The sequence below is a fragment of the Anolis carolinensis genome, unplaced genomic scaffold (assembly GCF_035594765.1).
Source record: "Anolis carolinensis isolate JA03-04 unplaced genomic scaffold, rAnoCar3.1.pri scaffold_10, whole genome shotgun sequence".
NCBI classification, from domain to species: Eukaryota; Metazoa; Chordata; class Lepidosauria; order Squamata; family Dactyloidae; genus Anolis; species Anolis carolinensis.
Window position 1 is genome coordinate 5,068,049 of NW_026943821.1, and position 14,870 is coordinate 5,082,918.

General features: G+C 42.0%; 1 protein-coding gene across 1 annotated transcript; it reads left to right on the top strand.

The window, feature by feature from the left end:
• Positions 1 to 1,088: 1,088 nt before the first annotated feature.
• tbcb (tubulin folding cofactor B) lies at positions 1,089 to 12,283 on the top strand. The gene is made up of 6 exons (XM_062962434.1): positions 1,089 to 1,265; positions 7,057 to 7,200; positions 7,887 to 7,983; positions 8,402 to 8,593; positions 8,924 to 8,996; positions 11,595 to 12,283. Exons 1-6 carry the CDS (start codon positions 1,155 to 1,157, stop codon positions 11,710 to 11,712), a joined length of 735 nt encoding a protein of 244 aa, XP_062818504.1. The 5' UTR covers positions 1,089 to 1,154; the 3' UTR covers positions 11,713 to 12,283.
• Positions 12,284 to 14,870: the final 2,587 nt, after the last annotated feature.

Consider the following 14,870-nt stretch of genomic DNA (forward strand, 5'->3'; position numbering starts at 1 on the left):
GATGGAATTGGATCAAACTTGGCACACAGAGCCCTCATGACAAGCAACAAATACTGGAGGTTTTTGGAGGAAATTCACCTTGATTTGGGGGAGTTGTAGTTCACCTTCATCCAGAAAAGCACTATGAACACAGACACCGATGGATCTGGACCAAACTTGGCACGCATACTCGATATGCTGAAATTTGATTACTGGATGGGATTGGGGAGAATTGATTTTCCTTTCTGGGAGTTGTAGTTCACCCACAACCAGGGAAATTGTGACCTCCACCGATGATGGACCTGGACTAAACTTGGCACACAGAACCCCCATAACTAACTCAACCTACTGGAGGGGTCTGAGGGGACTGACTCACCATAGGGGGAGTTCTAGTTCACCTACATCCAGAGAACACTGTGAACCCAAACACCGATGGATTTGGACCAAACTGGTTGCGGATTAATTAAACATTAATTAATTAATTAATTTACAGCATTTATTAATTTACAGCACCCCGAAGGGGACTCAGGGCGGATCACATTACACATATAGGCAAACATTCAATGCCTTTTAACTTAGAACAAAGACAAGACAAACATAGGCTCCGAGCAGGCCTCGAACTCATGACCTCCTGGTCAGAGTGATTCTTTGCAGCTGCTCTCCAGCCTGCGCCACAGTGACAAAGGACTCTTGCCACACCCTGGACTCTCCACAGATATATTTTTTTTCCTTTCCTAGTTTATCCATACCTCACAACCTCTGAGGATGCCTGCCATAGATGTGGGCGAAACGTCAGGAGAGAATACTTCTGGAACATGGTCACACAGCCCGAAAGACATACAACAACCCTGGCTGCGGATTGGCTGAACCCTTCGCGCCTGGCTCCTGATTGGCTAGACGTCATAGGGCGGGAGCAAAGGGGGAGGGAAAGGAAAAACGACAAGCGAGTGAGGTAAATAATATTAAGCGCTGAGGGGATTTTCCTCAGGCAGGGCTTCGGATGCCGATTGGTCCGAAAGGTAACGGAGGCGGGGCAATCGTTGGGCGGCGCGGGCGGCGATTGGTCGAGCCCCTCGCGCCCGGCTGCGGATTGGCTGGGCGCCGGGAGCGGCTGGCGAGGGTCAGTCCGAGGCGAGGTGCGGCGGCGGCGAGGCGTGATTCGGAGCGGCGCCGGGATGAGCGTGACGGGGACGCCCGCCGTGGTCTCGGTCTCCATCAGCAGCAACCTCAACTCCTTCCGGGCCTTGAAGCGGTACGCCCGTGGCCTCACCCTCGCCGAGTTCAAGGTGAGCAGCACCGGAAGGCCTGCGGGAGGGATCGAGGGTGGGGGGACTAGGCCCGGAGGAGGCGGACATTTAAAGGGAAAGGAGACCTATTATTGTTATTAAAAGGGGGCCTCTATTATTGCTATTATTATTATTATTATTATTATTTATAAAGGGAAGACCTATTAATATTTATTTTGTTAATATTATTATGCATCAGGGGACCCTTATTATTATTTATTTATAAGGGGGGCCTATTATTACTTTTATTTATTTATAAAAGGGGTCTCTTATTTTTCTTATTATTTATAAAGGGGAGACCTATTATTATTTATTTTGTTAATATTATTATGCATCGGGGGATCCTTATTATTATTATTATTTATAAGGGGGGCCTATTATTACTTTTATTTATTTATAAAAGGGGTCTCTTATTTTTTTTATTATTTATAAAGGGGAGACCTATTAATATTTATTTTGTTAATATTATTATGTATCGGGGGACCCTTATTATTATTTATTTATAAAGGGGGCCTATTATTACTTTTGTTTATTTATAAAAGGGGTCTCTTATTTTTCTTATTATTTATAAAGGGGAGACCTATTATTATTTATTTATAAAGGGGATCCTTATTACAGTAGAGTCTCACTTATCCAACATTCGCTTATCCAGTGTTCTGGATTATCCAACGCAGCCTGCCTTTTAGTTGTCAATGTTTCTGTAGTCAATCTTTTCAATACATTGTGATATTTGGTGCTAAATTCATAAATACAGCAATTACTACATAACATTGCTGTTTATTGAACTGCGTTTTCTGTCAAATTTGTTGTATAATATGATGTTTTGGTGCTTAATTTGTAAAATCATAACCTATTTTGATGTTTAATAGGCTTTTCCTTAATCCCTCCTTATTATCCAACATATTCACTTACCCAACATTCTGCTGGCCCGTTTATGTTGGATAAGTGAGACTCTACTGTATTATTATTAGTATTATTATTATTATTATTATTTATAAAGGCCCTTTTGTTATTATAAAGGTCCTTATTATTATTTATAAAGGGGAGTCTGTTTATTTATAAAGGTGATCCCTATTATTATTATAAAGGTCCTTTTTATTACTATTATTTATAAGGGGGCTGTTATTATTATTTATAAAGGAGAGCCTATTAATAATGTTTATTTATAAAGGGGATTCCTGTTATTATTATTTAGAAAGATCCTTTTATTACTATTATTAATATTGTTATTTATAAAGAGGGGCTATTATTATTTATAAAGTCCGTTTTATTACTGTTATTATTTACAAAGGTTCTTCTCATTATTTATAAATGGGAGACCTATTTTTATTTATATTATTATTATGTATCAAGGGACTCTTGTTATTATTTATAAAGGGGGACCTTATTATTATTATGCATATTTATAAAAGGGGCATTATTATTTATAAAGGGGAGATCTATTATTATTCTTAAAGGTAATTTTATTACTATTATTATTAATATTATTTATATAGGTCATTTTATTACTATTATTAATATTATTTCTAAAGGAGACCCCTATTTATATTATATTTTATAAAGGGGGATCCTTATTATTATTATTTATAAAGGAGGATCTCTATTATTGTTGTTACTGCTATTTATAAAGGGGGATTCCTATTATTTATAATGGGGACCTGTACTATTATTATTATTTATTTATAAAAGAGATCCCTATTATTACTATTTTAAAGGGGATCTATTATTATTATTATTATTAAAGTGGGCCCTTTTTATTACTACTGTTTATTTGTAAAGGGAGGTCTCTGTTATTATTTATAAAGGGGTCTATTACTATTGATATTATTATTTATAAAGGGGGACCCCTATTATTACTGCTATTATTACTACTATTGCTATTATTATTAATCCTATTACTATCTCAATTGAGACACAAAGCAGCTCACAACACTAGAAAATTGTTCAATTTAAAACCCATATAAATATTAAAATAGAATTCAGATCCCTTAAAATACATTAAAAGCTGTTAAAATAATCAAGTCCCTTACAGCACCCGCTTGGCTCACTCATAAGAACTGTTTTCTTTAAAATGTATAAAAGAAAATTGCCTTTTCAACTCACATCCCCTTTTTTTGCCCCCAAATTAGGCATAATTTATGAAGTAAATGGGACTTTCCTAGTTAAAAATGAATTAATTGCCTTCCTCACTCAAACCCTCTTCACCAAAAAATTAGGGGTCATGGTTTGTAAAAAAAGAAAGAAGGCTGCCTTCCTCGCTCATATTCCTTTATTCACTCACACCCATTTGCAGACACCCCCCCCCAAAAAAAAATTAGCAGCAATAATGAATAATTTTGAAGGATTTGGATTGCAATGCAAGTAAGTTGGCCTGGACCAAAGCTTTCTCCTAGTCTTGGTCCTCTTCCTAATACACAGGGTGCGTTTACACTGTAGGATTGATGCAGTTTGATGCCACACTCACTGCCATGGCTCAATGGTAGTTGTAATTTGGTGCAGCATCCGCTGTCTTTGGCAGGAAAGGCAAAACATCTGCAGTATTGCCCCATTTCGAAAGAGATTCCTCATGAATGCCAGTCCCTAACATTTGTTAAGATGCCACTGGTTGTTGTCGGCCTGCATTAAGGACCAATACATGCTTTTGCAACCATGAGATCTAAAGGCTTGCTTAGTGTATTTTACAATTTATTTAACAGTACTCGTTAATTCTTCCTTTGGATGCTGCATATATAGCTGTGATAACAGTACCACCAAATAAGTATTCACTTCAGGGATGGATTGGTGCCCAATGGACTGTAACATTGCAATGACCCCAGTGCTTTACTGATTTGGAGGAGGCTGAGATCTGCATTGTTAATATTAACCAATTTTGAAGGGTTAAATAGATCTTATGGCATTATTTCTGGGGTCTGCATAGTTGAAAATATACAAGGATATGGAAAACATTGAAAGAACTTGCTTTTTGTTCCTTGTAGAAAAACTGGCTGCAAGGAAATGACTAGAAGAGAATTTTTAAAAAGCCATGTTTCCTGCAGTTTGGTCTCTTTGTTTCATCAATAACCAAAGCTTTGTGCAGCTCACTTTCCCCTCAATGAATATTTGGGGTCTCTTCTTTTAAATATAATATTGTTAAAGGCATGCTCATTTTTTGGACAAAGCTGAATTTAAAGTCAAAGCTTGTGATGCTTAGCTGGCGGTTTGGTTTTGGTTTTTTATTTTATTTTCTGGTTGTGTTAATTTGTTGTTATTGTAATAAATAAAATGTCCTAATTTTAGATACCTTCATAGTTAATGCCACCAAGAGAATGTTTGATTTTGACACCGTCTCTGTTGTGACACCAAGGATATACAAATTGCTTGCTGTAGTGTTCTGTGGCCTTTTCAGGATCCTAAGGGAGAGTCCTCCAGTTGAGAAAGCAAATTTGTGCCCTGCGTATAGTGTCATGGCCCTTTGCTGTTTTTCCCTGACGGCCAAACTGCAGACAATGTGTTTCGACTGCAGCATCTCTGAAAATGCAGAGTATTGGCATCTTTTGCTTCCTGAATGTCTGTACAGATAGATTTCCCTGCCACTAATGTGGTGGGGGAAATAATGAAATTTGGTATAGGAACAGTTTGCCTATTTGGGTACTACAAGACAGCAAGGGTTTGTCCTTCCCAGCATGATTTTGAACTGGATGCCATGCTCTGCGTCATGCATATTTTTACATGGATACAGCACACACACAGTTCCCCTCCTTGTGGCGTCCTTTGATTCGATGTCTCCTTTCATATACAAAGCTGCTCTTTGGCGCCATCCAACCACCCATCTCCTGCTTGCTTCAAGTTCCAAACTTGTTTCTCTTTCTTCCCACCTTGTTTGTTTTTAATACATTTTCATCAAATGCTTGACAGTGCATTGTTCGGTCTGGGGAGGTCTCCATTTTGAGCTGCCCATCCATCAGCCAGCACTCTGTCAACAGCAGATCCTTTTGTTTTCCACACACATCCAAACTGGGATTAACTGCGGCTTGGCAGCTGGTGGACAGTGCTTGGCTAGGTGCACCAGCAACCGGCCCTGATGCTCTGCGGCCCCCTCTCCTCCTCCCTGTTGCAAATGCAGCATGTGGCCCTGTGCCAAAGGCTGGCTTTTGTTTCAGCATTTCACCACCCTCCTCTCTGCAATACTGGCAACGAGAAACTAGCATGACATTTGGAGGTTTGCTGACAACACTCGCCCAGCTAATGTACCCCTTTCACCTTTGCTATTGGTCCCGCATAACTTCTTTTTCACATCTGTGAGTTTTACAGACTGTGAATTGGCTGGTTGCTGTCATGATGCAGAGCTCCAGCCAACGATTTGGGGACTGAGAGCCCTACAAAGCCATTTTGTCAAGCAAATTCAGGCATAGCTGGACCAATGCTATCCCATCCAGTGTGACAGCAACAACAACTAGAACAGGCATGGTGGCAAACTTTGGCTGTCCAGGTGTTTCGGACATCAACTCCCACAATTCCTAAGTCTAAAACACCTGGAGAGCCCAAGTTTGCCCCCATGCCTGAATTAGAGGGTAGCTTGTTGTATCAGTTTGAGTACTGGGTTTGAATCCCCACTGAGCCCTGGAAACCCACTAAGTGACAACTTGGTGCAAGTCATGCTTTTGTCAGCCTCAGGAAGGCAAAGGCAAAATCCTCTCTGAGCAAATATTGCCAAAACAACCCCTGATATGGTCACTATGTGTCAGAAAAAACGTGAAGGTACACAATAGCAGTTGCACCACCTGTGGGTTCAGTCACCATGTAGGTTGGCAACTCTAGAGGAAGCAGCACTCCACACAGCCGTATTTGACTCAAGGCATTTGGTGTAGAAATATTTGGTAGCAGAGTGCAGCATAGCCAGTGCTATATATGAGCTTATGATAGGAAACAGGAAAGAAAACACACAGGATACTCTGGCAAGGATTAAAAAAGTTTTTTTTTCATGTCAGGAACCACTTAAGAAACTGCAAGTCACTTCTGGTATGAGAGAATTGGCTATCTGTGAGGACGTTGCCCAGGGGATGCCCAGATGTTTTGTCATCCATTTCCCTCGCATGGGAAGCTGGAGCTGACAGATGGGTCTCACACCGCTCCCTGGATTTGAACTGTTGACCTTTCGATCAGCACCGGCAAGGGGGGGGGGCTCCCATTAAAATGTTAAAGATTTGCTTTTATTGTTGAAGGCAGTACATTTCAGATAAAAGAGTAGATCAATCAAAAAAACGTTACTTGGTTATAATGCTGACTCTTGTATCTCTTGTGTTAGCCATCTTGAGGTAGAGAGAAGTCTCATGATGCTCCCTTATCAAACAAAAGGAAATAGAGTACTAAAAAGACTTTTGGGAGGAAAGGGAAAATTACCTCTTCATGCAGGGAGGAAGCAAAATTACCTTGAGTTGCAAAGATCTAAGAAAAATAAGATGGGAGGTATATGCCACAGGTTTCCTCTGTCTCCAATTGTTCTATACACAAATGTTGATGCTTCTCCTCTTCCAATATTATACTGCGGCATTCAGCAACCGCTAGGGCAGGCATGAACAAACTTGGGCCCTCTGGGTGTTTTGGTCTTACATTCCCACAATTTTTAACAGCTAGTAGGCTGTTAGGAATTGTGGGAGTTAAAGTCCAAAACACCCGGAGGGCCCAAGTTTGCCCATACCTGTGTTAGAGTGAACCTTGGTGAAGGTCTTGGAGAGGGAAGCGGTGGCACTTCTACTTGACCACCAGAACAATTCCTTTCCCATCTTCTAACTGGCTTTGTCTTTCCCAACAGTGTAAGTTGGAATTGGTTGTGGGCAGCCCAGCATCATGCATGGACCTCGAGCTTTATACTGTGGATGACAAGTTTGTGATGAAGCTGGACAGCGATGAGGCCTTGCTGGGGTCTTACCCCATTGACGACGGGTGCAGGATTCACGTGAGTGCTGCTTTTCTCTAGGGGAGTAGCCAAAAAACATTAACTTCTAAGGGTGAAGAACTTGAAATACTGGCCAGCAGCCCTAGAAACCAGCAGAGATATAGAGTGGGTAAAAAAAAAATCTATATACATTAATATATACCTATATATGGAGCCCCGGTGGCGAAGTGCATTGAAGCACTGAGCTGGAGACCGAAAGGTCCCAGGTTCAAACCCCGGGAGCGGCGGGAGTGGCCGCTGTTAGCTCCAGCTCCTGCCAACCTAGCAGTTCGAAAACATGCCAATGTGAGTAGATCAATAGGTACTGCTCCGGCGGGAAGGTAACGGCGCTCCATGCAGTCATGCCGGCCACATGACCTTGGAGATGTCTGTGGACAATGCCGGCTCTTCGGCTTAGAAATGGAGATGAGCACCAACCCCCAGAGTCGGTCACGACTGGACTTAACGTCAGGGGAATCCTTTACCTTATACCGATATATATTATATTATATATTATAAAGGATGAATATATGTATATATATATAAACATCCTTTTAAAAAAAGCAAAATTATATTTATTATAACTAAGGTAGCCATAAAACAAGGGGAACTTTTACCAGGGGTGTGACAACAAACTAACTATTACCTTACTTCTTAAAATATTAAATATCAGTAATGTGAGGTAACTATGCCTTTTGGATTTGTAGGTTATTGACAGGAGTGGTGCGAACATTGGAGAATATGAAGATGTGACAAGGGTGGAGAAGTTTGAGCTGGCAGATGCTGAATATGAAAAAAGAACAGGTGAGGACAGGTGGGGATTATTGACATGGAAATGTGGTTGCAAAAGAAATGCAACCTTACATTTCAAAAATAGCCTCCTGAGGATATATTCCTATGATTCTCAGGAGGGTCTGAGACATTGATTTTCTCTCCGTGGGAGAGGGCTTCTTCGTTGAAATTGTGAATCCAGGTATGGGCAGACCTGGCCCTCTAGGTGTTTTGGCCTTCAGCTCCCACTGTCTGTTAGGAATTGTGGGAGTTGAAGTCCAAAACACCCGGAGGGCCGAAGTCTGCCCTGTTTGTAATGTAGACTGTGTGCTGTGTTGAGTTATTTTTGCAAAGTGATTTTTGAAATACAAGAATAGGTTTGTAAAGAAAGTATCTACAGGCATATACCTCATAACGAAAGTGAGGACCACCCTTATTTCTTTTCCCACAGACACTGCTCGCTCCTTCATGAAACGCAGCAAACTGGGGCAGTACAATCGGGAAGAGATGCTGAAGAAGGAAGCCGAACAAGAGCAGAAGCTGGCGGAGGAGAAGGCCCTGGTGGAGGCCATATCCGTGGGGGCGAGGTGTGAGGTGCGGTCATCGGGGCAGCCCAATAAACGGGGGACCGTGATGTATGTTGGTGAGTATATGGGGAATCCCTGGTTACTATGAGGCAGTCACTTCAAGGGGAAGAAGGGCTTGCCTTGTTGGCTTTTCTAAGCACCATTTTAGCAACGTTCATTACCAAATTTTACTATTAATTCACCGGGCTTAAACCTGGCATGGGCAAACTTCATCCCTCCTCCAGGTGTTTTGGACTTCAACACAGTAGGCTGTTAGGAATTGTGAGAGTTGAAGTCCAAAACACCTGGAAGAGGGCCAAAGTTTGCCCATGCCTGTTCTGGAGGAAGAAAAATTGGAAACCATTGGGTTTGCACCTTTATAGCACCCTCTCTTTTATTCCCCATAGGTTTAACTGAGTTTAAACCTGGTTACTGGATCGGCGTCAAGTATGATGAGCCTTTGGGGAAGCATGATGGCAGGTAAGACTTTTCCCTTCAAGTGGCAACGCTTTCTGTCTCCCCCAACCCACTCAGTTGCAAGCTTGAGAACAACAAAACACGGCCCTTTAAATTGTGGTCCAGGCTTTGCAGGGATTACATATAGGGACAAAAATGTGTCTGCAATTGATGGAAGGGAATCAGGTGAAGTCACTATATTTTAAAATCCGTGCCAGCGCATACAGATAAAAGCATAAATATTTCTGATATAATTTTCTCTGAGTTGTCTTCACTGGCATTATTAGTATTTAGACTGCTTCTTAAAAATTGTCAATGAGTGCCTTATTTTGCTTGGCACAATGGAGGACTGGAGAAGACAAAGCGATTTTCTTACTTTTCGTGAGCACACTCTCCCCACACTGTAGCTACAGTTATCCATCAAAGGCTGTGTGTATTACTTTGTATTATATTTTAAAGTGGAGTATATACCCCACTGGCCACCGCCCCTCTTTTTTCCTTCTCAAAATCCGAGAGAGTTTACCTTACAATGGCAATATGGCTCTTTTTGTGGCCCTTTCCTGCTTTTTTCCACCCTTCCCCTCATGCACAGGTCACTTTTCTCTCCCCTTTCTTTCTTTCTTTCTTTCTTTCTTTCTTTCTTTCTTTCTTTTTTTCTTTTTTCCTTGTTTTCCCTCATACACAGGTCACCTTTCTTTCCCTTATTTCTCTCTCTCTTTCTTTCCCCCCTCCCTTTCATACACAAGTCACCTTTCTATTCCAGTGACATCATAAAAGGACACTTCACCTAGCAATAGCCAATCCAGTGACATTACAAAACCATTTCACCTAGGTGTGTTAGAAATACACATACTTTTGACTTATACATATATAGATATAAGGGGAAAGGATACTTTTATGCAAAGTTGCACATAAAATGCAAAGTTACACATAATACACATAAAATCATAGTTAGGGAACCAGGCTTTTGGATAGCAAGTCCTAATGCAATAAGAGAATAACGAATAGTGAAACGACAAATGGAACGGCCTTGGATCATGATTTTGGATGGCGTGATTTTAATTATTAATTTATTTGTTTTAATGTTGTTGGTTTTAATGCATTTCTTTATGTTGTTATATGTATGTTTAGGGCATCAAATTACTGCCTTCTCTCAGACTTCTCCTATTGACACAGCCTAGAACGGCATTGGCCTTTTCAGCTGCAGCATCTCACTTTTGGCTCGTATTCGGCTTGTGTCAATTAAGACTCCTTTCAATTATCCTAGAGTTGAAAGGGACCTCTAAAGGCCATCTAGTCCACCCCCTTCATTCTGCCTTCATGCAGGGAAAGCACAATCAAAATACCCTCAACAGATGATGGCCATCCATCCTTAATAATATTAAGGATGATGATGATAATCATAATAATAACAACAACAATAATAATAGAGTTGGAAGGAAAATCTAAAGACTATCTAGTCCAAGGACCTTCTGCCTTCATGCAGGAAAAGCACAATCAAAGCACCCCTGACAGATGCCCACCCAAACTCGATAATAATAATAATAATTCCAGGTGCTCCGTTGAGCCCCAGCTGGGCCCAGGAAGGAAAGAGGCAGCGCAAGGAAGGAGGCCGGAGGCAACCGCACCAGAAGTGGCAGCGGGTGCGCTTACCAGTCACTTCACTCGGCTGGAGGCACCCTCGCTGAAAGCAGTGGTGGGCATGCTCATCAGCTTCTTCACTCGGCCTCGCTTCTGGCAAGGCAACCTTTGGCCTCTGTCTTCAGCCTCCGGCTGAGTAAAGAGGCTGGCGTGTACGCCGTTTTGGCGAGACCATCTCCAGCCTCCTTCCTTATGCTGCCTCCTTCCTTCCTGAGCCCAGCTGAGGCCCATCGGAGCACCATGCCATGCAGATCCCAGAGCTTCCTGGAGGCTGAAGGCGGAGGCCGGAGATGGCCTCGCTGGAAGCAATGGCGGGAGTGCTCGCTAGGCGCTTCTCTGGATTGTAGGTTGAAGGAGGCCCGAGGCTGAAGACGGAGGCACAAGGCTTGCCTGGAGGCTTGTCTGCTCGTCCTCGTCCTCCTGTTCCTCCATGGCCAGCCAGCCAAGGAGGAGGAGAGGCAGTAACAGCTGTGGCTGTGGCATTGGAACCTCACCAGCAGGCTTTGCTGCCAATGCCACTGCTACTCATCCTCCTCCTCCTCCCGCTCCATGGAGGTGAAAGCCAGACTGCTTTGGAGCCTCGCCTCAAGGCTTCACTGCCAGGCTTGATTCGAATATAAGCTGAGGGAGGCTTTTTCAGCTGAAAAATGTTACTTTTGTAACATTGTGAGCTGCCCCGAGTCCTCACGGGGAAATGGTGGCGGGGTATTAAATAAAGTTGTTTTTATTATTATTATTATTATTATTATTATTATTATTATTGTTGTTGTTATTACTATTATTACTATTATTATTATTATTATAAAAAGGATGAAAAACTCGTCTTATTTTCGAGTATATGCGATAAATAAATAAATAATAAATAATGCAATAGATGTTCTTAAAATCAGAAAAAGTGCCTTTCAGCACAAAAGGATATTGCAAAAAGCTGATGGCCCGAGAGTTTCACAGCATTTCCCCCCTGATTTCTCTTCTTGGCAGTGTTGGTGGAAAGCGGTACTTCGAGTGCCAACCAAAATACGGGGCCTTTGTGAAGCCGCAGCACGTGGCAGTGGGGGACTTCCCGGAAGAGGACTATGGCCTGGACGACGAAATGTGACAGGAAGGGCAGCTGGAAACGGAAGTGGAGGAGAAGGCGGCCGCCGGCTCCGTTGTGGGACTTGTCTTGGTTGCTGCTGCGAAGCTCGGCTGCGTTCCGACACCACCTGGGAGAATGTGGGGCCAGCCGGAGAGAAAAGATGCGGAAGCCACTTGTGTGTCCCTTGACTCGTGTCGGTTGTTTTTTTCCTTTTTCCCTGGTTGCCTCTTGTTTCATTCGGTAAAGATGCCGCGTCCCTTTGAGTGTGTCCTGATACATACCAGTTCAGTAACATAGAGAATGTGAGCGTTGGCCTTGTAGTCGAAACCCTGAAGATGGGGAAGGGTTTTGTTTGTGTTTTTTTGCCAAGGGCCAGTGTTTCCAAAGGTGGCCCTTGACGCAGATTGGGATATGAAGCCTTTTCCTGCTCTTAAAAAATATAACAATTCCAGAGGGACATTTCCAACACCATGCCTTTTTCTTTTCCCCTCTGTGATACTTTTGTGATCGTGTGTTTGTTGTTGGCAGATTCTACGTGATCATTACAAATTAAAAACGTTTTGATTGGGGGGAGAAACATTCCAGACAAGAATCAATGTGTGAGAGGGTTTTATTTCATTTTACCTGCTTGCATCGTCTTAAAACGGGGATGGATGACTGAAGGAGGGAGGTCACGTTTACAGGTAGTCTCTGAGTTACAAACATCCAGAAACAATTCATAGTTATGAATGGGGCTGAGGGAACAGAAAGTGAGAAAAATATACATCTTGAAAGGGAAATTCATTCCTGAAAGGGTTGTTATCATGGGGAAAAGTCTCCACTGAAGCTTTATCCCTAATGCTTGTTCGACAACAAGATTTTCCAATATCCAATGATCATGGGGACAGAAGGTGAAAAGACAGGGGCACAGATAGTAAAATAAAGTGTTAACGCTTCCCTATGCCATCCAAAGGTTATACAGGTATATGTAGACGAGCTTGGGTACTCGGCATTGCCCAGGTTGTTTTAAAAAGTCAAAATTGTAATTGTACAAAATGTGGGTGAACTACAACTCACATCATGCCCAAAAAACTCTATCAGTACTTAAAGTTTGTTATGTTGGGCAAGTTTGCTCTAGATGCATCATCAGTGGGGTTCTGTGTGCTCCCTGGCTGTAGAGTAAACTACAACTCCCTCTATGTTGAGTCAGTCCCCTCAAACCCCTCCAATAGGTAAAGTTAGTCGTGGGGGTTCTGTGTGTCAAGTTTGGTCCAGGTCCATCATTGGTAGAGGTCACAGTTTCTCTGGTTGTGAGTGAACTACAACTCCCAGAAAGAAAGGTCAGTTCCCCCCAATCCCCTCCAGTAATCACATTTTGGCATATCAGGTCTTGTGTGCCAAGTTTGGTCCAGATCCATCTAGGCTTGAGTTCATAGTGCTCTCTGGATGTAGGTGAACTACAACTCCCCCAAATCAAGGTGAATTTTCCCCAAAGAGTATTGTTTCTGCTGGTCATGGGAGCTCTATGCCAAGTTTGGTCCAATTCCATCTTTGGTAGAGTTCAGAGTGCTCTTGGATTATGGGTGAACTATACATCCCAGTACCTACAACTCCTATAAATCATGGTGAAGTCTCCCCAAACCTCTCCAGTTTGTTCAATTGCTGATCAATTCCTTTGCTTGCTGTATGTTGTAGAAAAGAACAGTAAAGGGTTAAGGGAGAGGCAGTGGGCGGGGTCATGCAAATTCCACACCGATGGAGAGTCGGAAACACTGGGATGTCGGATGGAGGAAAAACAAAACCTAGGATGAAATTGTCCCTGTAGGAATACCTTCACTTGGGTGGTGGGCAGGATGGCGCTTGTGGAGGACATTGTCAGGGCTGTTGGGCATGTTCATAGCCCTCGCTATAACTTGTAATGTCATTGGAGGGAGGGCGCTGGCTCCTGTGAAGTGGGAGTTATAACTATTTGTGGAGGCAGCAGCCTGTCTGTGTAAGTGGACACCCCAACCACATATACACATACATATTTTCACTTTTATTATGTGGAGTGATCGATGGTAGCTACCCTGTTTCCCCAAAAATAAGACATCCCCAAAAAATAAGACCTAGTTGAGATTTTGCTGAATTGCTAAATATAAGGCCTCCCCTGAAAGTAAGACATAGCAAAGTTTTTGTTTGGAATTGGTAAATACCATAGATTGCTGTACATGAAAATGATGGTAGTATCAAGAAATTCTTGATAAGATTCACAGTTTGTCTGGTTATGGTGGTATGTGATGATATCTACTGTACAGTATATAATAAATGTTCATTTCTTTTGTTCAACAATAAAAGTGAATTCTTCATGGAAAATTAAGACATCCCCTGAAAATAAGACCTAGCACATCTTTGGGAGCAAAAATTAATATAAGACACTGTCTTATTTTCGGGGAAACACGGTAGATATGTGTATACAGTATGGTGAACTATAATAATAATAATAATTTTTATTATAATAATAATAATTCGACAACACAATAATTTTATTTTTATACCCTGCCCAATCTCCCCGAAGGGACTCGGGGCGGCTTACATGGGGTCTAGCCCAGACATCAGACAATATTAAAAAAACATAGCAATAAAACAAGTCACTCAACAATAAAACAAATCATAAAACAAATAAGGTCACATACAATAAATATACTGATAAAATAAAGAATATGCTGCTGCCTGGGAGTCTACTGCATCACTCTGGAGGTGTTTAAGCTGGATGGGCCTCTATTGGCAAGGATTGGATGGTGTCTTCTTGCCTGGCAGAAATGGGTTGGATTGGATGGCGTTTTGGGGGTCCCTCCAAGATCTAGGATTTCTATGACCCCATTTAGAACTGCCTTGGCGCAAAGCTAAGGAATAATGGGACTTGTAGTTTGCCTTGAAAAACTTCAACTAGGCTTCCATAGTCTTGAGCAGGGGTCCCCAAACTTTTTAAGCAGAGGGCCGGTCCACAATCCTTCAGACTGTTGAGGGGCCGAATGATCATTTGAAAAAAAATACGAACAAATTCCTATGCACACTGCATATTTCTTATTTGTAGTGCAAAACAACAATAACAAAGGACAATACAATATTTAAAAATGAAAACAATTTTAACCAACATAAACCTATCAGGATTTCAATGGAAAGTGTGGGCCTGCTACTGGCCAATGAGATAGTCAGGT

Bases quoted from the DNA above. Each gene is read 5' to 3' on its own strand.
- tbcb (XM_062962434.1), top strand. From the start codon at position 1,155: ATGAGCGTGACGGGGACGCCCGCCGTGGTCTCGGTCTCCATCAGCAGC. The intron at 1,266-7,056 runs GTGAGCAGCACC...CTTTCCCAACAG, and splicing joins TCACCCTCGCCGAGTTCAAG to TGTAAGTTGGAATTGGTTGT. The intron at 8,997-11,594 runs GTAAGACTTTTC...TCTTCTTGGCAG, and splicing joins TTGGGGAAGCATGATGGCAG to TGTTGGTGGAAAGCGGTACT.